Here is a 24,090-nt window from a genome sequence, read left to right as displayed (position 1 = left end):
GCAAAGTGGACCAAACCACAGTTCAACATTCCAACTTTCTAAGCAGTGAAACTCGTGCAGATGCCTAAAACCAATGTTCCAGGCATACAGCAATACTACATTTGATAACAAAAACATAAGTTCCTTTGCAATTAGTCGATTCATACAAGGAGGAACTTCCTCTACAGCTTTGGGGATTAGAGCTCAAAATGGCCAAAGTAGCGTGCCTGTTTTCTCTTTATAAATCTCGATATGGTTGAGACGTCACCTTGAATGATTATCTGGCCATCTTCCATATAAATAGCACCATCGGCGTATTTCAATTCTTCCAGCCGATGAGTCACCCATAGTGCAGCGACCTCCCCATCAGCAGCTACAGAGTTCCTTACCGCCTTTATCACACCCATCTGCAATTGCAGGAAACGGAGAATAGATCACTCATTGTAAATTGTAAATAGTAGAACTGTCACTAACTGCATATCATAAACAGAAAAAATGATTTACAAACGCAAAATTTTTCATCAGAGGGTTTGGCATAAAAAGTTAACAGTGCAAGACATGATGATAAACACCAAAGTACCGGAAGAAGATGAAGGAGATAGCAATGTAGCATTCACTAAATCATAAAACCCAGAAAATGAAGGTTGGTACCTGGTCATGTTCATCTAAGAATGTAGTCAGTTCGTCCAGCAGTAATACTTTGGATGCTTCAGCTAAAGCACCAGCAATTGCAACTCTCTGTTTCTGCCCACCACTCAGGGTTTGGATTGGCCTCTGTTTTGGATGAAGGATGTTTATGAACCTTGTGAAGACATTAGATTATAATCCAAAAGGTGGATTTCAGCTGCCTACTTGAGAGTAGCTCAACATCCCGACGGCATCCAAAGATTTTGATACCCTTGACCTGACCTCATCTAATGGAAGGTTGAGCTTACCAAGACCAAATGAGACATCAGATTCCACTGTAGGCATCACAACCTGCATCCAAAGGATAGAACTCAACAAGCAGCAAATACTGAGCAAGTCACTGTTCTTGATATAGAGACATGACATGACACATGCACAATCTAGAAATGTCTTCCGTGTAACCTAGAACTCATTTGATTCTTGTGCATGCATTGAGTGATCAACAATAAATGAATGGTTGCTAACGGACTTGAAAAATCACAAAGTTTTATGTTCAGTAGCCAGTAGGCGAGATTTGGTTCAAAATTGACCCTTATACATGTAATGTTCCAATTCCAAATAAAAAAAAAGAACACAGAACTAGATTCACAGTGATGGCACCTATTTTTCTGCATGGCTAAAGAAAGTGTCTATCATGAAGACTTCTTACCAGTGAACTTGTCGTGTTATCATCAGTTTGCATTATTCATAAATGCTAGAAATGAAATCTCTGAGTAAGCATCTTATTGCATACAAGTGGGCATTGTGTGAATTTTGGTGCTCCAGCATGATATGCAAGCAAAAGTTTTTTATTTGACAAGTTATCCATGTATATGACATAGTTCTCAGCCACATAATTACATGTATAACTACAAACATCAGACATTATTTACTCATCGAATATAAAATATAATAGCCAAGAGCTTCTCAGAGTTTAACACATAGGCTGATTACTGGCTGCACTGAAATCAAAATCAATTGATGTTATGTGAGTAATTGTGTTGACACTACTTCAGATTCCTTTAAATGTAGTGTGACAAAATTTGGTAGAAAACGACTAGCAGAATAAAAGTTACCACCTGGTGATCCGGATTTTGGAAGACATAGCTACATGGCCTATTTATATACACTGTACCAGCCGACGGATTTAGAAAACCTGCTAAAACCTGGAAAAACATGTTGTCAGCATTTAGTTCCAGTGATACTAATAGGAAATTAATGAACCAACTCTCAAAGTTTTGTTACCTATTACTACCTTTGTTCATTTTAGTAGGCATATTAAGTCTTTAGAGGTATAATTTGATCACCAGTTTCTCTTACAATATATCATTGACTGTTACAAACCAATGCCACATTGAAAGACATTTGAAATATGAATATATTCATATAGCTTTATACACTAAGCATGCGTATGATTTGACTAATTGTTGGTCAGAATTTGGGAAGTTTGACATTATAAAATCCTAATATGCCTACTAAAAACGAACAGAGGAAGTAATTAGGAATGAGCACAATGCAAGTAGCTAACAACTTCACAAGGACAAGAAATGCAAGTAGCTAACAACTTCACAAGGACAAGAAAATAAGGGTATCTTGTAAAACCAACTCCTGTAATAGCTCCTTTTTCTTAATTTAGAATGAAGTCAAGGAAGCTATATTCTGGCCAAAAAGAAGGGGTACAAATTAACTCTCCCTGACTGCCATTCTTTGCTCCAGTATTCAATGCCCTTTTCTGGCCTTGTGCCGAAGCATGACACTTCAAAAGTGATGTTCAATTGTCAGCGTAAAGATAAAACTCCTGACATTCGTGACCAGGGATTTATTAAACTTTATCATTGCCTTTAAAATGGATTTTCTATTGATCCCTGATGGAACTAAAAAATATATCGATAAATAGCATATTCGTATCTGCCAAGTAAATTGGGCACTGCACACAAATTTATTCGTTTCAATTTAAAGACAACTAAGCCATTCCACGTTTTGTTGTCCAACGCAGATATGCAATCCGGGTATCCAACACTCATCTAGTATTATTAGATATTGACTGCTAAACCTATCGCTTAATGCAACTCGGAGAGACTCAGTTCTGAGCCCAATTCACAGTCCTCTATGAACAAAATGGATGCAAAAAACAAGAGATGCTGTCCGCTGTCTCCTGGTTCAGAGGAAAAACCTTGAGCAGTGTGGACTTGCCACAACCGTTGGGGCCGAGGAGCATCCATAGCTGTCCGGGAGGTACGTGGAGGGAGCAGGCCTTGAGCACCGGAAGCACCCGCCCCCGCCGCGTCGTCACCGAGAGCCCGACGTCGCGGCCCTCGATGGCCGGCGTGGCCGGTGGAGGGGAGGCAGAGGCGCGAACCCGTAGGCTTCGACGAGGAGCGTCCAGGGCGGGTCGAACGGTGGTGGGGGAGGAAAACACGGAGGGGCAGCAGCGGAGGGGTCCGAGTCCGACGCCGCCGGCGAGGCCGTGCGCCATTCTCGGCGAGAGGCGAACAGAGAGGGAGGAGTGCCTGGGCCGTTGCTCTGGCAGGCATCGGCCATGCTGAAAACGAAAGGGCCGTATCTGTTGTTTGGGCTTTACTTGTCAGATGGGCCGGACCTGACGGGGCCGAGCTACCAACGTTCCAGTTCCTTCGAAAAAAGTACTAATAATGTGTGCTGTGACTTGTGTGTACTTGGCCATATGTACTTCCTTACTTGTACTACTTTATTTACATCAATGTGTCATAATATAATGATAGATTGCTTAGTGCAGCTGTCTAACATTATGTTCAAATTGCCTGACTGTTGATTTATAAACCTATTTATTTCTCCATAAATTGTGGGATAATACATAGACGGAAAATATCCTATAATCCTTCCGTTTAAAATTATAAGTTATTTTGATTTTTTAAATACATAGATCTTACTATGCATGTATATATGTCTACATACATAATAAAATTTATGTGTATAGAGAAAAGTCAAAATGATATATGATTTGAAATGGACGGAGCACTATTTAAGTATATGTATAGAAAGCAATAGCAAAGCCATTGTAGTAATTTGCACTAGCTCACCAGTACTCTAAGATTCCTTCAAAGAAAAAAATCGTTGCTCTAAGCATTTCTTGGTGAAACGCCATTGCGGGTAAGAGGTTTGGTTTTTATTTTGATTTATGTTTTTCTAGGGAAAAATTTGATTACGTATGTTCCCTGTTTATCTAGATATAACTTGACGAAGAAAACATTTGCATCATTTGTAATGGAATAGTAATATGCAAATCCTCGAACATTACATTTTTCAAAAGTTTAGTGATACCCTCCCCGCAACCTCATGCTCTTCGAAAATACCACCCCAATCATTTTTTTTAGCAAGATACCAGCCAATATTTACTCCCATTAAATTAGGAAACCTTCTTTCACCTGGAACCTACTCACCGCTAGCTGGTTTCCTGTCTCCAGCTCGACTCTTCATTCTCCACGGCTAGGGCGAACGGTGTGCACTAAATACATGCAAAGGAAGCGATTAAGGGATTAATTGAACGCCCTCTTCATTTCCTGCCATTCTTATTTCACCGCGCGTGATGATCGATCTAACAAACAATGGGTTTTTCCTATCTTAAGGTAAGAGCACATTATGTGACGGCCTGATGCTACATAAAGATCGATGCTACGTGCCAAGGAGGCTGATAAGCCCTTGCGATCCCTTCGCTTTGATATTTTTGTGCATTTGATCACCGGCAGAGAGCACAGATCTGCTTCGGGGGGGAAAAACAGTACGATTGGGTTAGCTTGGAAGAAACAAGAAAGCCCGTCTTTTTCCTCGCAAAAAAAGAAATCGATCTGCAGTTCGCATCCACATATCCCCATCCTCTGAGCATCCGTGGACACGATCAGATATTTGGTTCCCGGCCCGCGGCTCAATGCACTCGGTCCACGGCTAGCCGCCTAGCGCTGCCGAGCCCGCGCGGCGCGGCGGGCGTGCGTACACGAACCGCCCGCGCCGAGCCGTGCCAGCTCCGCACGCGGCCGCCGCTTCGCCGTGCAGCGCCCGGCCCGGGGTCGCCGCGCAGTACACGTCTGCCCGCCGTGTACGCACGAGCGGGTGTACTACCACATCCCCTCCCCCGTGTCTCGCCCTCTTCGCGTCGTACTGCACGCCGCCGCGCCGCCTATATAGGCAGCCGCGGCGGCACACTCCGACGAACGCACAGCGCAGCAACCCCACGCTCTCACGCGGCGACAGAGCAGCACGACGCGCGAGGCCGCCATGGACATGGGCGGAGGGCACGACATGGGAGGCATGATGGCCCCGCCGCCGTCCCCGCCCGGCGGCGGCGGCGGCGGCATGGGGATGCGGATGCGGTACACCCACATGACCTTCTTCTGGGGCAAGAACTCAGAGATCCTCTTCACGGGGTGGCCCGGCGCCGACGGCGGCATGTACGCGCTGGCGCTCGTGGCCGTCCTCGCGCTCGCGTTCGTCCTCGAGTTCCTGGGCTCCCGCAGGCTGGACGCGCTCCTCCCCCGTGCTGCCGCCGGGGGCAGGCGGCGCGCGGCGGCGGCAGGGGCGGCGCGCGCGGCGGTGCACGCGCTGCGCGTCGGCGGGGCGTACCTGCTCATGCTCTCGCTCATGTCGTTCAACGGCGGCGTGCTCCTCGTCGCCGTCGCGGGGCACGCGGCGGGGTTCCTGGCGTTCAAGGCCGGCCTGTTCGGCGACGGGCGGGCGCAGGTGGAGGACGGGTGCAGCAAGGAGGAGCTCGAGACGGCGGCGTGCTGATGATAGGCTTGCTGCGACGACGGCGCCGGCGCCGGTGATGGTCGATGGGTTTGTGTGTCTGTCGTTGTTGTGCCGCGTGCGATCTAGTGAATCCATGTTGCCGTTTTGGCCGAATCGTGATGGTGGTTGGGATGCAGCCCCTGAATCTGGGAGGTTAAAATTCCTGTGATGAGCTAGCTGTGAAAATCTTGGCTGTACTATCTTCTTGAATTATGGTGTGGCAGTTGGTTGTGTTGTACTTCTATCTTCTATTCTTCTTGAATCCCTACCATACACGGCTTGTCTCCAGCTGCATGGGCGTCTGCATGCAGTGCAGGCAGTGTCCTCCTGCTTCTGCTTGAGCTTGCCTGCATGTAAAACAGCTCAAATCAAAATGGCTTGCAATTGTGCATCAGCATCAGCAACCGTTTGGTTGAAGGCTTGCAGCTGCAGGACACCATCTTTCAAATTCTTCTGTGGTTTTGTATTTGCCGTGCCATTTTCTTTCTTTCTTTTTTTAGATTAAGGAAAAACCCGGCCTCGATCATTCCCAACTGAATGTCTATAGCCATTTTTTTTTCTTTCTGAACGACGCAGGGAAAAATAATCATGCCGCACTGAAATCATCTGTCCCGTGAAACAAGATGGCAGGCTTAACGCCGATGTCTGCGGGGTGCGCGCTCAATCGCTTTTCAGGGAGAATTTACATGCGGCGAAGTTTTCAAAAGTTAGGGGTGGACAAATCGGCCGCAACTTACAGTAGTGGCAATTTTATTCTGCAGCTGGCGCGCTGCCGTACTGCACTGCACTCCCTTTTGCAAGCTGCAGTTGATCAGTTGAGCTTCTAAAATTAGGTCGTCAATTTTGACGACGGAAGCATCCAAATGAATCCTTTTTAAATTTCCTTCTTTCTTTCCACGCCCTTTTACTTTTTTTTTAAGCCACGTTCCCTTCACCGTTGACATTCTGTAACTCCGGCGTGCAGCATGGCTCATACTATAGTCACCGCTGTCGTACATGGCGTGTGCGGTTGACTGAATTTCTGTTGCTGTCTTCCTTATTCGTGATGGTAAATCTTGGGTCATTTGTAATTCCCGATTTAAAAAATAAATCTGTGGTCTTAATACTTCCGTTGGATCTAAAGAAAAATAGGCAAAATAACCGTCTTGGTCCTTGGTGGAGGCTAACAAGTGACAATCTTCTGCTAGCCACCTGAGCACGTGCTAAAGAAAATAAGAAATGGTCCTCGTCATGTACTTTTGAGATAAAAGCACTTTGCCTTTTTCAACGTTGAAAGAATCTGCTATCTTTTTTGGGAGGGAAAGAATCTGCTATCGCTAACATCAACCATGGCAACTGGTATTAGAGTGTTAATATTCTGTGACGACACGTTCATCCTCTCGCTTGGGTATACCCCTACTAACAATTTTAGTCTGCTTCGGTGCTTATGGTCTTTTCCGCATCTCTTGTACAATTTTCTGTGTACCTTCTTTTTTTACCGATAACTAAGAAAAGTGAAAAATTGTTCGACTTGCAACTGAAAGTGCAACACGGAGACATGAAAAAGAAATTGTCCTAGCTTCGCAGTAACATGTAGGGTCCAGCTCAATTTTTTTTAAAAAAAATGCTTTTAGCTTGACCAGAAAAAATTTCCAGTTTGTTTCAGGAAGCTACCAGTCAGCCTTAATGCCTTAACTGCTAGTCTGGCCTGTTCATGCGGACGACTTGGTTGAGCTGCAGGTTCGATCAGTTCGTTGGGCCGTTATGCACGCCGTGCCAATACACATGCATCCCTGCCCGCCGTACGTGTACGCACACGGCGGTCGTACTACCACACTCCGTCCCTCGATTCCCCGTCGCGACGTGCCGCCCGCGCCGATCGGCGCACAGCACATCACCCTCTACACTCTCACGCGACGACGACAGAGAGAGGGCACAGCACGCTCGAGGCCGCCGCGCCATGGACATGGGAGGAGGGCACCGCATGGGCGCCATGGCGGCCCCGGCGCCGTCCCCGCCGGGATGCCCGGGATGCGGAGGAAGCGGTACGTCCACATGACCTTCTTCTGGGGGAAGAAGTCGGAGATCCTCTTCACGGGGTGGCCCGGCGCGGACGGCGGCATGTACGCGCTGGCCCTCGTGGCCGTCTTCGCGCTCGCGCTCCTCCTCGAGTTCCTCGGCAGCCGCAGGCTGGACGCGCTCCTCCCCGCCGCGTCGGCGGCGGGGACGGGCAGGCGGCGCACGCGGCGGTGCACGAGCTGCGGACGGGCGGGGCGTACCTGCTCATGCTCGCGCTCATGTCGTTCCACGGCGGCGTGCTCCTCGCCGCCGTGGCGGGCCACGCGGCGGGGTTCCTGGCGTTCAAGGCCGGCCTGTTCGGCGACGGGCGGGCGCGGGTGGAGGACGGGTGCGGCAAGGAGGAGCTCGCGCCGGCGGCGTGCTGATAGGTTTCTCTGCGACGACGACGGTGATCGACGGGGGTTTGTCTGTCTAGCGTTTTGGGCGCCGCGTGCGAGTGCGATCGAGTGAATCCAGTATCCATGATGCTGTTTGGCTGAATCAAGTTGGTAGTTGAAGACCTCAAAAAGAAAAAAAATACTAGTTGGGAGCCGTAGGTTGTAGCACCTGAATCTATAGGAGGTTAAAATTCCTCTTGGCTGTACTGGCTGTATCTTCATGAATCCAAACCATGTCCGGTTTGTTTGCAGCTGCATGTGCGTGTGCATGCAGGCTGTGTCCTGCTTGAGGTTGCCTGCATGTAACAGCTCAAACCAACCCAAATGGCCTGTCTGCGTGTGCACGAGTGCATCCCTGCTTGCGTGTTCAAAGTGCGATTTCTGCTAGGATCTGCATGAGCCAAAGTTTTCAAAAGGACGGGTACGTGGACCAAAACTTTTACCTTTGATCTGCTTTCCTCGCCACTTTGAACAAGACCAAACTGGAATCAGACGATCTTCCCGTTCCACTTCCATCTGCGATTCTGCACTCTCCTTGCCCCGTTCTGGATCGGAGTAAAGAGTTAAGGGTTTCATATTGGCATGCCATGGAACCACATCCACGGATGCAGTTGCAGACAGTGTGTTTGAATTTTTTTCCCCCAACCCGGGTGAACCCGAAATTTTATTACTCAGGAGCAACGGAATTACTGCAAGAGCGTTCAGTTCAGACGGGGGCGCCCCCCACCACATGTGTCCTCGTGCTTGGTAAGAGCACGAAAAAGGGTTGTATCGTTAGCTACAGACGACTAACAGCACACAGGCTGCTGCAAAAGAACAGTACATGCCAAAACAGAACAGAAAACTAGCGAACTACTTGTTACGTCTTCAAGAGTAGAAGTTGAGACACCATCGGTTCTTCCTTTGCCATCGCTTCTTTTCTAGTACTGGATCAGGTTGGTCGAAGATAAGCTTATATATATATACTTTGAAAAGTAATGGAATGCTATATTCCAAGACAAATAGCATACCCTATTAAGTAGATTCCAAATCCTCAAAATGAAAGTATCTAAACGGCGCCTTAGGAAAATTTGAGGGCATATTAGGATTTAAAAGTCTGACAAACAATTACTGAACTGTGTATATAGGTTTAGTGTCCAAAAGTGCATCTGCATTTGTGTTCCAAATATATATCCTCACCAGATCGTTTCATTCCATTGTGGCCCAACCGGGACTGGATTGAATCGGCGCAAGCAGTTCTTCACGAGTGGGTTCGATGTGGTTAACATTCTCAAAAGAGAAAGAAGAGCAAGAGGCATCAGTGTGTGAGATGATCAAAGGCGCAAAGCTCCGCTGTTCCGTGTGGGAGTAGCTGTGCGTAGATCACAGGACACAAGCGAGCAGCACCAGGCAGGCAGCGCACGTTCACGAGCAGGTGCGCCTGCGCGAACGGCGCCGCGGATGGATCAGCTTCCGATGCAAAAAGACACATTGCTCTTTGTGCCATCAACGAGTGGATAAACGGCCAGCCATGCTACATTTGCCAGAACATTATTAAGGCTGTGAGCAACGCTAGTGGAAACAAAATACAACGAATGGATAAATGGAAGGCCAACGGTGCAACGCAAGGCCGAGCTGGACGGAACAAAATTAAGCTCACGCCCCGTTTCCAAAAAAAGGGAGAGACAAAAAACAGTGGGCGTGGCATCCTCTCAGCAGACGATCCTGTAAAGATGGGGAACGGCGTCTCGAGCAGCGATCTTCTATGCGACCCCGAAGTTGGCCTTCTCGTGCTGCATCGCCTCCGCGATCTTGGACCACTTGGTGCGGACGGTGATCACCAGCAGCGAGCAGGCCTGGCACAACAGCCCGCAGCTCAGACCAGCCCACAGACCCTGCAATAAAGTTGATTTCAATCAGGGATCGAAGCGATTCGATTTAACAGCTGAAATCTTCTTCGTTCGAACAAGTATCAGAGTTGTAGGCTCTCGGAACTGATACCGGTGGACTGGCTGTTTACCTTGGTGTAGAACTTGAGCTTGAATGCGAGGAAGATCGCCAGGGGCATGCCGACGAAGTAGAAAGCCACCAGGTTGGTGAGCGCCGCGAGATGCTGCCACCCGCAGCCCCTCGACACGCCTGCGTGGGTGCGTGCGGGTTGGTCATTTCCAAGTTCATGCATGCTTCTGGTCAGGATTCAAGAGGCATATATCGATAGATCCTAGCTAGTTCATCCGTCGATGCCGGGGGCTCGATCGATCTCACCTGACAGGACGCCCTGCGCCGAGTCCAGCACGATGGATACTGTCAGGAGCGGCGCGATGGCGGCGAACTCCGACACGATCACCGCGCTCCCGCTGTAGAGGCTCGCCCACAGGTCGTGGCCGAACGCCAGGAACAGGACGAAGGAGATGGCGAGGAGCACCGACAGCTTCATCGTCACCGACACCGCGTTCTTGGCCTTGTCCACGTTCCCGGCGCCGATTTCGTTCGACACCCGGGTGCTGCATCGATAACTGAATGAAGCTGACAGTAAAAGAACAGGTATACGACCCCAGAGGCAGCAAGTACATAACAACGTACCTGACAGCAGCACTGAACCCGTACGTGATCATGTAGGCGATGGCCTGCGTGCTAGTGCTGCAGACATTTGGTTGATGATCAGATCGCTTCAAGGCGAGTCATGACGTGCATTAGGAAGTTTGACGGAACAGCAATTCTAGGTAGTGATGCAGCTTCGTCAATCTCGAGATTGCAGACGACATACCAGATGGCGATCAGCGATGTGCTCACTGTAGAATTGGGGAGCAATCCGGCGACCAGGACCAGTAGCTCAAACGCCCAGTACTCAAAGCTGCAATGAGGATTACATATAGTTTCTCACATTATACGCTGCATGTCAGCAGTAACTAACACTGACCGCATCAGGAAATTCACGAAGCGATCGTGCCCGTTTAATTTACCAGACCATGACGGCTGACGGCGCGGCGAGCTTCACGGTGGGCAGCACGTATCGGAACGCCTCGGCGGAGAAGCCCTTCCACGTCTCGCTGACGGCCTCGGACCGCAGCACGTAGGCAAGCAGCATGATGCAGGCGGCCCAGAAGGTGACGGAGACGGCGGCGGACGCGCCGGCGATGCCGAGGCCGAGCACGCCCACGAGCAGGTACGCCAGCGCGACGTGGAGCGCGAACGAGGCGGCGGAGAAGGCGACGAGCGGCAGGACGACGGACTGCATCTGCAGGTACCGGAGCAAGCACTGCAGGAAGGCGTAGGCGAAGAGCCCGGGGATCTGGGCGCGGACGAACCCGGCCGCAGCGCGGGACACCCGGGGCTCCTGCCGCAGGAGCAGCAGCACCGGCTCCGTGAACACCCACAGCACGGAGACGAGCGCCGCCGCCGCCGCCGCCATGATGAGCGACGACTGCAGGTACAGGCCCAGCCGGCGGTACAGCCCGGCGCCGTAGGCCTGCCCGCACAGCGTCTCCAGGCCGCCGCTCAGGCCGATCTGGAACGCACATTGCCGATTGGGGGGAAAAGCATGATGCAGAAGGGAGAAGATGGTGAATGCTAGTAGATGCTAATTTAGGGTGAATGCACTGGGTGTGAGGACTCACGACGAAGGCGTAGCCGGTGACGGTGACCCAGGAGTTGCCGAGCGTGGCGCCGGCGAGCTGGACGTCGCCGAGGTGGCCGGAGAACATCACGGACACCAGCGGGATGCCGTAGTAGAAAATGTTCATGAGGATCATCGGACCCGAGAAGCGCAGCTGCGCCCACGCCTCCTCCGTGTCCACCACGCGGCCGAGCCACGACGAGCACCGCCGCCGCTCCTGGTGGCCGTCGTCGGCTGCGCGGGAGCCGAGTAGCGGAGCCGCCGAAGACATGGCGCCGGCGGACAAGGGGATGGATCAAGCTGCGCGGGGGTAGCTAGCTGCGGTGGTGCGCGGGGTGGTGGGCTCTGGTGGCGCCCGCTCGCGGCCGTCGGGCTCGCGTCCTCGATAGCCTATTATTTGGTTTGGCGTCGAGCAAGAAACTAAGGCAGCTAGTGTCTCGCGCGCGCGAGCTAGCGGTTTCTAGTCACCGCGCTCCGAGGACGAGGACGGGGTAGGGCTGCCATGCCATCGTGCCATCGTGGCCTAATGACCTTCTAGAAGATTACTCCGCGGAAAACACGTGACAACAAGCGAGGGGCATGTCACATGTCATATTCTCTGCTCCCTCCTGGCCCGTACTACGGCCCTGCAGAGTTTTGGTCGCCACCCCTTCTCATCTGTGGGGTTAAGAGAACACGTCCTCTGTCCTCTGTTACCCGCGCTAAGATGGTACTGTATAACCAAATATGATTGTGTACAAACCGCTACATAAAAAATCATACAAAAACGTAATTTGATATAGCATTTAAGTATATATGATCTTACAAAGTTTAAGATTGAACGAAAACTTGTATAAAAAATTTAAAAAAAGAAATCAAGTTTAAATAGTTTCAGATTGCGAAATCAGTCATGTACAGTTGCACCCACAACTATCCAAGTGTTTAGTTATGTTCTTTTGTTTTTCCTTGCAGAACTTTTTGTTCAACCTTGAATTTTGCAAGATTATAGATACTTGCATGCTCTATCAATCCATATCTTTAGATAAAATTTTTATAGGTAGCACGGTACTAAAACAATAAAGGCTTGTAACACATGATATATTCTCATGGCTCAACATACCCCTTTGGAACAAGAAAAAAATATAGGAACTTTAAAAGATCACAACCTTATAAGAAAAATTCCTATATAATCGTTAGAACAAAAGATTACACCGTACAAAATTCCTTAGGACTTAATTGGGACGTCTGGGTCTACAAAAATTTTAGAGGAAAACTAACATGAGGTCGTACATCTTTGAAACTTTTTCTTGTGTTTGTCTCTCCATTTGAATTTCTATGTTTTCATAGTTTCAATTTTTTCTGCATTTTTACATAATGTTCATTGCAAGTTTCGAGCAACTTCAATTCTATATTCTGAGAGGCAGTACTCTAAAGACCCCTATATTTCAAAGGGGCTACACCTACACTAATGGTGATGAGGCGTATAGAGTACATGACACTGTACGTACTTCCTCCATCCTGAAACGTAAGTCATTTTATCTGGTTCTAAGTTAAAGCAGTCTAAGTTTGATCAAATTTATAGAGAAGATATATTTCATAATGGGTCTAATTATTCTTATTTAATAAAAATATTATTATTCTTTTTTATAAATTTGGTCAAACTTAGAACAATTTAACTTAGGACAAATCAAAATGCCTTACTCCCTCTGTCCTAAAAAGATTGCAACTCTCGCTTCTCTAGGAGTCGAACAATTTTAAGCTTGACCAGATTTATTAAAAAATTACTAACATTTGTGCCTTCAAATAGATTTAATATGAAAATATATTACACAATTAATCTAATAATACTTATTTCGTAACATAAATATTAGTACTATTTTGTATATACTTGATCAAATTTAAAATTGTTTGACTTCTAAAAAGCGAGAGTTGCAATTTTTTAGAATGAAAGTAGTATATATGGAGTAGCATAACGGGCAAATACCGAGGACCATGTCACCGTGGCTGTCCGCCTCTCCGGCCCAAGTCCATCAGCTGGCACACCGGACCCTGACACGCTTCACGTGCGTGCACCCGCCAGCTTTAAGGCCGCGGCAAGCTCCTCGACACTGGACACTGGTCCTGGCAAACGTAGGCTGGCCAATTAATCTAGGCCGGTCGGGACCGGCCACAGCCACACCCACGACCCACGTGTTGCACGCGGGCCGGCTGAGATGGGTATCCCCTCGTGCTACACGGCCGGCCTGGCCTGTCTTCGTGTCCGACGACTCAGGCATCGGGCTGAGGTATTCTGGTGGAGGATGCTTCGCTAGTCGTTTCTGACGACTAGGAAGAGGCGGAGGCGGCCTGGAGTTTGCTGGGCCGGACGTCGGGTCGGGTGGCGCACGACGACCGCTGCCTCGAGGACGCCGGCAGTCTCGCCGCCGCTTCCCTCAGGAGCTGATCGCTCTGGCATGTGCATCCATGGCCAGGCCGGGCAGCGAGTTAACGCCTGGGTGCTGCCGTGTCGCCACCGCCATGAGCCGAGCCTTGCCAACGAACGCTTGGCAGGCCAGCCCGCGGCGGCGGGGACGAGCAAGCAGCGCGCGGCGGTGCACGCTCTGCGGACGGGCGGGGCGTACCTGCTCATGCTCGCTCTCATGTCGTTCAACGGCGGCTTGCTCCTCGCCGCCGTGGCGGGCCACGCGGCGGGGTTCCTGGCGTTCAAGGCCGGCCTGTTCGGCGACGGGCGGGCGCTGGTGGAGGACGGGTGCGGCAAGGAGGAGCTCGCGCCGGCGGCGTGCTGATAGGTTTCTCTGCGCGCGACGATGACGGTGATCGACGGGGGTTTGTCTGTCTAGCGTTTTGGCCGCCGCGTGCGAGTGCGATCGAGTGAATCCAGTATCCATGATGCTGTTTTGCTGAATCAAGTTTGTATAGTTGAAGTCCTAAAAAAAAAGTTGGTGGTTGGGAGCTGTAGCACCTGAATCTGTAGCTCTACAGGAGGTTAACATTCATGTGATAAGATTCGAATCTCCTAGGCGTGTTTGGTTCGGAGTGATTTATTATAAACTCCATCGATAAACTCTTAATAAGTTTTTTTATCCAAACGTAAAGGTTTATAGGTGAGGTTTATTTTCTGTGAACCCCACCAAAATATTCCATTTTTCCTCCAACTACCCTCATCTACCTCACTTACAGAGGCATTAATGAGAGCTAGAAAGTTTGTTACTAACTATGGGTGCTTTTTATAAGTCATAACAATCAAATACCACTTTGAGCTTATAATGACTCCTCCATGTGAAGAGGGCTTATGGGCTTATATAACCTTCTCCAAATCAAACACCTCTTAAGTTTCCTATACATGTGGTTTTATATTTGCTCTTTAAACTACTTCTTTTCTGTTTTTTTTCCGCGGAACTAAAGTACTTCTTTTCTGAACAGCGCGAATAATAGAATTATGCTGCAAATGAAATTATTTTGTTCTTGTTAAACAAAAATGGTCAGGCTTAACGACGATGTTTGCGTGTTCAATCGATTTTACTGCCGTTCTCCTCGGGAAGTCTTTCATATCATAGCATAATTCTAATTCGCATCAAAATTTCTCCACGTCGCGCGTCACAATTTTAATCTGCTACTGCTACTGGCGTACAGCAGAGCAGATGGATACCTTTGCAAATTGCGCAGCCGATGATGTGTTGGGATTCAGAGCCAAAATCCGAGCGCTGGCTGCCACTTGGGCTTCTCAGGTTTGGTCTTTCAGATCTGACGACGGAAGCATCCGAATGAACCCTTTTTCTTCCTTTCCATTCCGTTCACCGTCGACATTCTGTGGACTGTGGCGGACGTGCAGCATGGCAGCCCGCAACGCATCCACGCCGCTTCCCTTATCCTATCGCGCACTGCTGTCGTACATGCCGTGTGCGATTGGCTGGTGGAGTCACTATTTGATTCCCCAAGGAGTCGATCAAAATCCCAGCTTCTGTCGGATGTTTATTAGTGCTGCGTTTTGTTGAATTTTCTCCATTGTTTAGTGTTGGACTGAATGCCTGTCGTTGCATAGGCATGTGTTGTTATGATTGGTGTTGTAATGTTTCCATCACCTTTAATATAATAACGCTAGTTCTCCTACGTTGCTGGGGAAAAAATAATATCGCCAAAAAAAAAGTGTAGGTGCACGATTTGATCTTCTTGGGCTCTTGGCTGTGCCTTATTATTCAGCACTCGATGTTCTTGGCACTCCATACCATACTGGTTCCATCCTGCATGTTCATCAGCCTGCAGACAGACTGCAGTAAACTGTAAAATGGTGAGCGCACGCAGAAAAGAAATCCACATTGGTAAGTCACCTACCGGGATAATGTCCACGGAACTGCTGCCCTGATTTCACTCAAAGAGCAGTACACAATCCAAGTACAAAATTTTCAGTTACAGTGAGGTGTGAGCTACTGAGCTAGCCATGATCACGGATGGTTTGTCTCCTGGTGGTATGTTTCCTTTTCAGCGCTTAGAAATTCTGGCGGCTTATAACAGATCTTTTCAGATGAAACAAACTAAATGACGATGACTGATATAAAAAAAACTAAATGACGATGACGATTTTGCGGTTGTGCAGACGCCTACCGGACTGGCAGAGATGGCAAGGAGCTAGCGGCCACGGTCCTGAAATCTTCAGACAGGGTGGTAAAAGATTTCATCTCTGCCTGAAATCTCCGACGACGACCATGAGACGGTGAAATTTTCAGGCAAGATTTCAGCACATTAACCCGAGCCTTTTCTTTAGACAAATTGAAATCTTCAAACGAGGCAAAAGCCAAGGACAGCAAAACCGTAAGTTTACAGTACCAGGATGGGATTACATGCAACAGTCACTCCCAAAACTCTTAGCTCACTACAGATCGAACCTAAAATCGTGCAGAAGCAAAACAAATTTTTAACAATGTCAAAAGACTGCTGTACAACAAAAAGGTCCCAGCTAACTACACTTAATCAGGAACTAAAGCCAGCTTAACTCACAATTCTATTGTAAGAGCACCTCTGGAAATCACTCAGGGATCCACACCTGCAGACTGCAGAGGGTATAGCAGAGCAGAGTAATTATGGGATCACCAAGATGGACATGGAAGCTTAGCACAAAATAAAGGCAATCACATGCACATCACAAAACCGACTTTTTAACTATACTGTCTAGTGAGTTGAACTGATAAGTCAGTTCATAAAACAAGGACAGTGAGCACAATGATTCTGATTTGCTATTGAACACTGCGCCATTGGACTAAACCTAGTTGTCAAAGAGACATCACCGCATTTCAGGTATGGATTGCCGGACCGTAATCCAGCAGTAATCTTGTTTTTTTCATATCGTGCAGTAGCTGAAGTCATAGCATCTTGGTGAAGCTTGTTCAAAATGTCAGCAACGTTTCGGCCATCATAGGGGACCAGTTCTGCATCACCATACATTATGACAGCAACGTTCTTCTCATTTTCAATGAGGTCTGCACAGAAATCGGAACAACACATTAGAACAGCTACTGACTAGCACATTATGACATTAAAACAGCTACTGACTAGCATTGACCAATGAGCTTTCAAAATATTACCATCAATATCCTACAAATTCCTGTCATTGTATATTGCCTGCCTGACCGACTCGATTCTGAGAACCAAATCTTTTATTTGAACAGCTTCCGATTTTACTTCTTTTATGATGCGCTTCAGCTCTCTCTTCTCAGACTTGTAATCATCTGCGTTTACTAGAGAGAAAGAAATGTCTGTTTAATATTATCTAAGTGGAATATATTCTAATTCAGCAATGATTCACTATACAGAATGTAAATCAGCACAAAGAGAAAAAAAATAAAGGTCCAGAAGCCATGGAACAAAAGAATTTTAGAACCAAGTGCCCATGAATCAATAAAACTATATCAGCGTGCAAAATTTCACCAGAACAGCCACCATCATGCACAAAGCACAGTTATTGACAATGGAGAAGAGAGCAGCGACAGAGTGAGAGAGTTAACGTAAATTCCAATATCAAGTGCAGAAGCTAGGCTACAAATCTACGACCATGAGCACTCATGACAACAGGTGCAAGTGACAGGCTTATCTGGAGTATCGGACTGCTGGTAGAAAATGTAAAATTTGCCAGTCAGTATAGTTTACAAGCTATAGAATCCAAGTCACATTCATCAGTACCTTGCTTTCGTTCATCAAATTCAACATCACTGATAGTCAGATGGGTCTCCTTGAGTAGCTGAATTAGTTTCTCCTTCTTAGCAAGATACTGCTTCTTTTGACTTGTTAGACCTCTCCTTTTGCAGGGTACATGTGGATCCGCAGGACTAAGTTTAGACCCATCATGTTTAAACACCAATTAGAAATATTAAATAAAGACTAATTATAAAACTAATCGTATAAATTGAGGCTAATTCACAAGACGAATCTATTAAGCCTAATTAATCCATCATTAGCAAATGTTTACTATAGCACAACTTGGTCAATCATGGAGTATTAGGCTTAATGGATTCGTCTCATGAATTAGTCTCCATTTATACAATTGGTTTTGTAATTAGTCTATATTTAATACTTTAAATTGGTATCCAAACATTCGATGTGACAGGCGCTACCCCTCATCCAAACATACCCTAACAATGTTATACAAGTACGAAAAAGAGTTGGAGTACTGGGGAGTGGGGACTGGACAATTCGGACATCAGTAGTTCAGTACTTGGGACATGGACAGAACCTTGAAATCTTGCCCACCGCCACTAATTGCATTGCCTGCCACTATATATACGAGGATCAAACCCACTAATTGACATCAGTGACATAGTGGATGCGTATCCACAAATGATGCTTGTCTGGACTTTGAAGACTGTCTGCCTATGCAATTTGGCCAGTTCATCTTCAGTTCAGTATGTCTATGCAATCTGACCGGTTCATCTTCAGTTCAGTATTCTCTTCGCTGCACAGTAACGCCTGACCGAATTTGTCCTGACAATTTCAAGTGACAGTATGAATCACCTGTAGGCAGCGCGAAGCTCACCACCGTGCGGCGTTGCTTTGACCACATGCCATGCCACCCTGCAGAAATGAACACCATGTCACCATGTCACGTTGTAACTGTAACAAACAGTTCAAGTACTCGCTATCACCTTGCTAGGCTGCACATGAGGGAGTCCCTAAATCGTACTCCCTCCTTTGTTTTTCGGGGGGCATATCTTCTTTTTTGGAAAACTTACAGATGGCATATTAGGATTTGAAAGTCTGACAAACAATCGCTGAACCGTGCACATGTTTAGTGTCCAAAAGTGCATATTAGGATGAGAAGTCAGCGCATTGATGCCCGCATGGGTGTTCATTCCGTGCTGATGTTGCGCAGCGCATGCCGCGTCGTCCGAGGGCCACCATGTCGTGCGACCTTGCCTGGTTTTTCCGACAAGACACTCGAGCCTAAAATCCATTCCTAATAATATGATTTTAGACGTAATCAAGTAAATCAGACTCCAACAGTACCCAAAACAAACTCCCAATTTATACGCTCGCCCAAAACGCACGGCATCGGGGGCCATCTTTCCGCCGGGGTGCTGCACTCCCAATCGCCGGGTTCGCGCCAGTCCGGCTCCAAATTCGAGCGCGAGCCCATCTCTGGTCATCCTTGCGCGCCATTTGGCTTGCGCGCGTGCTTGCAGCGGTGTCACCTCCCGCCGCCGGAAACGCGCTGGTCAGCTGCAGTCACAACGTCCGCAATCTCATCGCCACCCCGTTCTGCGCTCCAATTGCCATCCTCGTTTTCGGTCCCTTCGCGGGGGTTCCAGTAGTCAAATGTGGGTTCGGTTCAAGGCGAGGAGGCCCATTGTTGGAGGGAAGGGTGCTTGTCCTGTGCCCAAATTTTTTTGGAAGCGTCCAATTCTAGATTATTGGGAGTAAATATATTGGATACTCTTGGAGATGCTCTAAGATCATTAGTCTTACTTGGCTACACATCGATCGAACATGTACAATGATTTTTGAACTTAGAGCATGTACAATGATAAGTTCAGTAAAATAGATCAGCTTCCGATGCAAAAAGACACTGCACATTACTCTCTGTGCCATCAACGAATGGATAACCAACCAGCCATGCTACTCCTTCCGCAAATTGGCCGGGTGTGCATCACATTGGTGAGGTCCAATAGGATACATTTGCCCCAACATTATGAGTGCTGTTAGCAACGCTAGTGGAAACAAAATGGACGGCCAACGGCGCAACACAAGGCCGAGCTGGACCGAGCAAAATTAAGCTCGCGCGCCGTTTACCGTCTACACTGGCCATGCCGGTTCCAAAAAGGGAAAAAAAGACACGGGGCATGCCCATTCTCTCCGCAGATGATCCTCTAAAATGGCAGTGGCGCTAGTCTCTCGTGTCCAGCAGCAACTTTCTATGCGAGCCCGCCGTAGTTGGCCTTCTCCTGCTGCATCGCCTCCGCGATCTTGGACCACTTGGTGCGGACGGTGATCACCAGCAGGGAGCAGGCTTGGCACACCAGCCCGCAGATCAGGCCAGCCCACAGACCCTGCAACAAAGTTGATTTCGATCAGGGACCGAAGCGATTCGATTTAACAGCTGAAATCTTCTTCCTTCGTTCGAGCGAGAATCAGAGTTGCAGGCTCGCGGAACTGATCACTGATGGACCGACCGTTTACCTTGGTGTAGAGCTTGAGCTTAAAAGCGAAGAAGATCGCCAGCGGCATGCCGATCAAGTAGAAAGCCACCAGGTTGGTGAGCGCCGCGAGATGCTGCCACCCGCAGCCCCTCGACACTCCTGCGCGCGCGCACTTGGCGATTAGTCATTGCCATCTGATCCTAGGCTCCTAGCTACTTCATTCAGCCGTCGATGCCCGGGGGCTCGATCGATCTCACCTGACAGGACGCCCTGCGCCGAGTCGAGCACGATGGATACTATCAGGAGCGGCGCGATGGCGGCGAACTCCGACATGATCACCGCGCTCCCGCTGTAGAGGCTCGCCCACAGGTTGTGGCAGAACGCCAGGAACAGGACGAAGGAGATGGCGAGGAGCACCGACAGCTTCATCGTCACCGACACCGCGTTCTTGGCCTTGTCCACGTTCCCCGCCCCTATCTCGTTCGACACCCGGGTGCTGCGACGTGGAAGCAAACACCGCCGCCGCCGTAAGCACAAGGCAACGCTAACTGAATGAAGATGACAGTAAAAGAACAGTGCGTACCTGACAGCGGCACTGAACCCGTACGTGATCATGTAGGCGATGGTCTCCGTGCTAGTGCTGCACACATTTGGTTGATGATCAGAATGCTTCAAGGAGAGTCATGGCGTGCATTAGCTAGTTTGACGGAACAGCAATTCTAGCTAGTGATGCAGCTTCGTCAGTCTCCAGATTGCAGGCGACATACCAGATGGCGATCAGCGATGTGCTGACTGTGGAATTGGGGAGCAATCCGGCGACCAGGACCAGGAGCTCAAACGCCCAGTACTCAAAGCTGCAATGCCAATTATTGTTGCAGCAGGTCAGCGCTGTGACACCGACGACTGCATCAAGAAATTCACGAAGCGACCGTGACCGTTTACCAGACCATGACGGCTGACGGCGCGGCGAGCTTCACGGTGGGCAGCACGTATCGGAACGCCTCGACGGAGAACCCCTTCCACGTCTCGTTGAAGACCTCCGACCGCAGCACGTAGGCGAGCAGCATGAGGCAGGCGGCCCAGAAGGTGACGGAGACGGCGGCGGACGCGCCGGCGATGCCGAGGCCGAGCACGCCCACGAGCAGGTACGCCAAGGCGACGTGGAGCGCGAACGAGGCGGCGGAGAAGGCGACGAGCGGCAGGACGACGGACTGCATCTGCAGGTACCGGAGCAGGCACTGCAGGGAGGCGAACGCAAAGAGGCCCGGGATCTGGGCGCGGACGAACCCCGCCGCGGCGCGGGACACCCGGGGCTCCTGCCGCAGGAGCAGCAGCACCGGCTCCGTGAACACCCACAGCACGGAGACGAGCGCGGACGCCGCCGCCGACATGATGAGCGACGACTGCAGGTACAGGCCCAGCCGGCGGTACAGCCTCGCGCCATAGGCCTGCCCGCACAGCGTCTCCAGGCCGCCGCTCAGGCCGATCTGGAGCATCCATCCGCACGCATCACATTACTTCTGGAGTCTGCGTGCTATCGATCTGCCTAGACTATTGTACTACCATCCAATAATGATGCAATTGCATGAGCAATTCCAGGTAGAAATTAGAATTTTGCTCCGGTACACATGACTGTAGTAGTGTCGCGTGCACGGGCTGTCGCGCGGTGTCAGTCCAGGCGGCGGAACCCCGTGCAGATAGGCCCGCGACTCGCCCATCTCGTGGCGAGCTCCAACCGGTACCACGCGGCGCCTTCCCAGCCACGAATCCTCTACCTAGCCACCATTTTTTACTCTTGGGGTTGGGATGTTTCTAGGTGGAGGAAACATGAGTCCATGACATCACAGCGCTATTCTTAGTGTGCAGCGTACACGGCATCCTACGACCTAGTAGATACGACGGCACCTTCACCAGTTCACCCAGAGCACGTTAGTAGACTACCGGATCCTGTGCAGAGGCACTAGTTATTCCGGACTACGCTTAGGCGGCTAAAGCCATGTGCCTGTGTGAACTTTGTCCTTTCCGTGCCCTTTTCGATGCATCCTACTGCCGTGAAAGATTCTGTAAAAAGTTTGACCGCTAGTCCTCATGTCATTGAGTGCCATGGTTGCCTCGGTGAAAAAACAGCTGGATTTGTCCCTCGAGGCACCAAAACGCAAAAACGCAAAATGCAAACTTTTACCGTAGCAAAGAAATCTTGCTAATTTAAAGTACTAAATGAAGTCTACTTGCAAAACTTTTTGCATGGATGGGTTGTAAATCACGAGACGAATCTAATGATGCTAATTAATCCATAATTAAGCAATAATTAGCGGATGGTTACTGTAGCATCACTGTTGCAAAACATGGATTAAGTAGGCTCATTAGATTCGTCTCGCGATTTACAACCCATCCATGCAAAAAATTTTGCAAATAGACTTCATTTAGTACTTCAAATTAGCAAGATTCCTTTGCTACAGTAAAAGTTTGCATTTTGCGTTTTTGCGTTTTGGTGGAACTAAACAGGCCCTCTAACAAAGTTATGTGTGACGTCTCGAGCCATGACATGACAAATCAACTGATAGAAAAGGACTAACAAAAAGTCCAGTGACAATGCGCTCAGCTTTTTTTTGAAAACATGCACTCAAAAATGGATACGCCATTCATCTAGCACGAGCGTTGAATATACGCAGCCGATCGTTTACCCGTTCCAGGACCGACAAAACATCAACATTCGTGCTTTAATGCTAGAACGGACCAGTCGGGCAGTCGATTTCTTGGGTCCATTATTGACCTGGAAGTTATCCATTTCCAATAGTCTCCGGGGAGAAAAAATCATGACGCGGAAGGGGGGATGCTGGTGAATGCTACTAGATCTCATGCTAATTTAGGAGGAATGCACTGGGTGTGAGGACTCACGACGAAGGCGTAGCCGGTGACGGTGACCCAGGAGTTGCCGAGCGTGGCGCCGGCGAGCTCGACATCGCCGAGGTGGCCGGAGAACATCACGGACACCAGCGGGATGCCGTAGTAGAACATGTTCATGAGGATCATCGGCCCCGAGAACCGCAGCTGGGCGCACGCCTCCTCCGTGTCCACCACGCGGCCGAGCCACGACGGGCACCGCCGCCGCCGCTCCTGCTGGTGGCCGTCGTCGGCCGGGCGGGAGTCGAGCAGCGGAGCCGCCGAAGACATGGCGCCGGCGGACGAGGGGGATGGATCGAGCTGTGTGGGTGTGGGGGGGCAGCTAGCTTGCGGTGCGCGGGGTGGTTGGGCTCTGATGGCGCCCGCTCGCGGCCGACGGGCTCTCGTCCTCGGCAGGCTAGTATGATTGGTTTGGTGTCGAGCACGAAGCTAAAAGGCAGCTAGTAGTGTCTCGCGTCGCGCGAGCTACCGCTTTCTAGTCACCGCGTTCCAAGGCGTAATGGTATCTCCAGGGACGAGGACGGAGCAGGGCTGTGATCATGGCCAAATTAATGACCTTCCAGAAAACACGTGACAACGAACGAGGGGGCATGTTCTGGGCTCCCTCGTGGCCCGTACTACGGGGCCTGCGGAGTTTTGGTCGCTTCTCGTTCGTGGAACACGTCCTAGCCGCGATGCTACAGTACAACCATACATGGTTGCGTGTAACGGTGTAAGCCGTGTACGAAAATTTTATTTGAGAGGGGGTTCTAGCATTACTTCCTCTATTTCAAATTATAGATTATTTTAGCAATTTTAGATATATAATATTTACTATATATCTAGATATAATATTTATCTCTATATTTACTAAAATAATCTATAATTTGGAACCAACAGAGTACGGTCTTTCTTAGTTTGAGGTTGAAAAGAACGTGTGCAAGAAAAATAAAAAACAAATTAATACTTCCGTGCAACTTCAATTAATTCTGTATTTTGAGAGGGATGTGCTCCACAGGATCCTATAATTCCAAAAGGGCTGCACAGATGGCGACGCTGATGGAACGTACGGAGTAGAGGACAGCAGCAAGCAGTCAGACACAGAGGACCGGTGTCCTGTGGGGTGTGGGCTGTGGCTCCCCCACTTTAGGCCCAGGTTCATCAGCTG

General features: G+C 49.1%; 6 protein-coding genes across 6 annotated transcripts; 3 read left to right on the top strand and 3 right to left on the bottom strand.

Annotated features, from left to right (window-relative positions):
- Positions 1 to 35: 35 nt before the first annotated feature.
- Positions 36 to 3,175, bottom strand: LOC112895848 (ABC transporter I family member 10). Its single transcript, XM_025963846.1, has 5 exons — positions 2,819 to 3,175; positions 1,725 to 1,811; positions 832 to 957; positions 631 to 753; positions 36 to 386 (listed from the first exon to the last, which is right to left on the bottom strand). Exons 1-5 carry the CDS (start codon positions 3,119 to 3,121, stop codon positions 177 to 179), a joined length of 849 nt encoding a protein of 282 aa, XP_025819631.1. The 5' UTR covers positions 3,122 to 3,175; the 3' UTR covers positions 36 to 176.
- A 1,391-nt stretch (positions 3,176 to 4,566) lies between these two features.
- On the top strand, positions 4,567 to 5,800 carry LOC112893915 (copper transporter 1-like). The gene has a single exon (XM_025961443.1). The coding sequence runs from the start codon at positions 4,897 to 4,899 to the stop codon at positions 5,404 to 5,406; it is 510 nt and encodes a 169-aa protein (XP_025817228.1). The 5' UTR covers positions 4,567 to 4,896; the 3' UTR covers positions 5,407 to 5,800.
- A 1,607-nt stretch (positions 5,801 to 7,407) lies between these two features.
- LOC112892366 (copper transporter 3-like) lies at positions 7,408 to 7,829 on the top strand. Its single transcript, XM_025959547.1, has 2 exons — positions 7,408 to 7,530; positions 7,575 to 7,829. Exons 1-2 carry the CDS (start codon positions 7,408 to 7,410, stop codon positions 7,827 to 7,829), a joined length of 378 nt encoding a protein of 125 aa, XP_025815332.1.
- Positions 7,830 to 9,388: 1,559 nt separating this feature from the next.
- Positions 9,389 to 11,707, bottom strand: LOC112892364 (protein DETOXIFICATION 19-like). The gene is made up of 7 exons (XM_025959546.1): positions 11,438 to 11,707; positions 10,784 to 11,328; positions 10,588 to 10,674; positions 10,404 to 10,460; positions 10,086 to 10,324; positions 9,841 to 9,959; positions 9,389 to 9,715 (listed from the first exon to the last, which is right to left on the bottom strand). The coding sequence occupies exons 1-7, from the start codon at positions 11,705 to 11,707 to the stop codon at positions 9,584 to 9,586; spliced, it is 1,449 nt and encodes a 482-aa protein (XP_025815331.1). The 3' UTR covers positions 9,389 to 9,583.
- A 1,735-nt stretch (positions 11,708 to 13,442) lies between these two features.
- LOC112894434 (copper transporter 3-like) lies at positions 13,443 to 14,446 on the top strand. Its single transcript, XM_025962149.1, has one exon. It carries the CDS (start codon positions 13,869 to 13,871, stop codon positions 14,199 to 14,201), a length of 333 nt encoding a protein of 110 aa, XP_025817934.1. The 5' UTR covers positions 13,443 to 13,868; the 3' UTR covers positions 14,202 to 14,446.
- A 5,007-nt stretch (positions 14,447 to 19,453) lies between these two features.
- Positions 19,454 to 23,464, bottom strand: LOC112895027 (protein DETOXIFICATION 19-like). The gene is made up of 7 exons (XM_025962890.1): positions 22,938 to 23,464; positions 20,982 to 21,526; positions 20,807 to 20,893; positions 20,623 to 20,679; positions 20,297 to 20,535; positions 20,080 to 20,198; positions 19,454 to 19,949 (listed from the first exon to the last, which is right to left on the bottom strand). The coding sequence occupies exons 1-7, from the start codon at positions 23,211 to 23,213 to the stop codon at positions 19,815 to 19,817; spliced, it is 1,458 nt and encodes a 485-aa protein (XP_025818675.1). The 5' UTR covers positions 23,214 to 23,464; the 3' UTR covers positions 19,454 to 19,814.
- Between the last annotated feature and the right edge of the window lie 626 nt (positions 23,465 to 24,090).

This window comes from Panicum hallii, chromosome 5, assembly GCF_002211085.1.
Source record: "Panicum hallii strain FIL2 chromosome 5, PHallii_v3.1, whole genome shotgun sequence".
NCBI classification, from domain to species: Eukaryota; Viridiplantae; Streptophyta; class Magnoliopsida; order Poales; family Poaceae; genus Panicum; species Panicum hallii.
The sequence above is the reverse complement of the archived record's forward strand: the minus strand, read 5'-3'. Positions and strand labels throughout refer to the sequence as shown.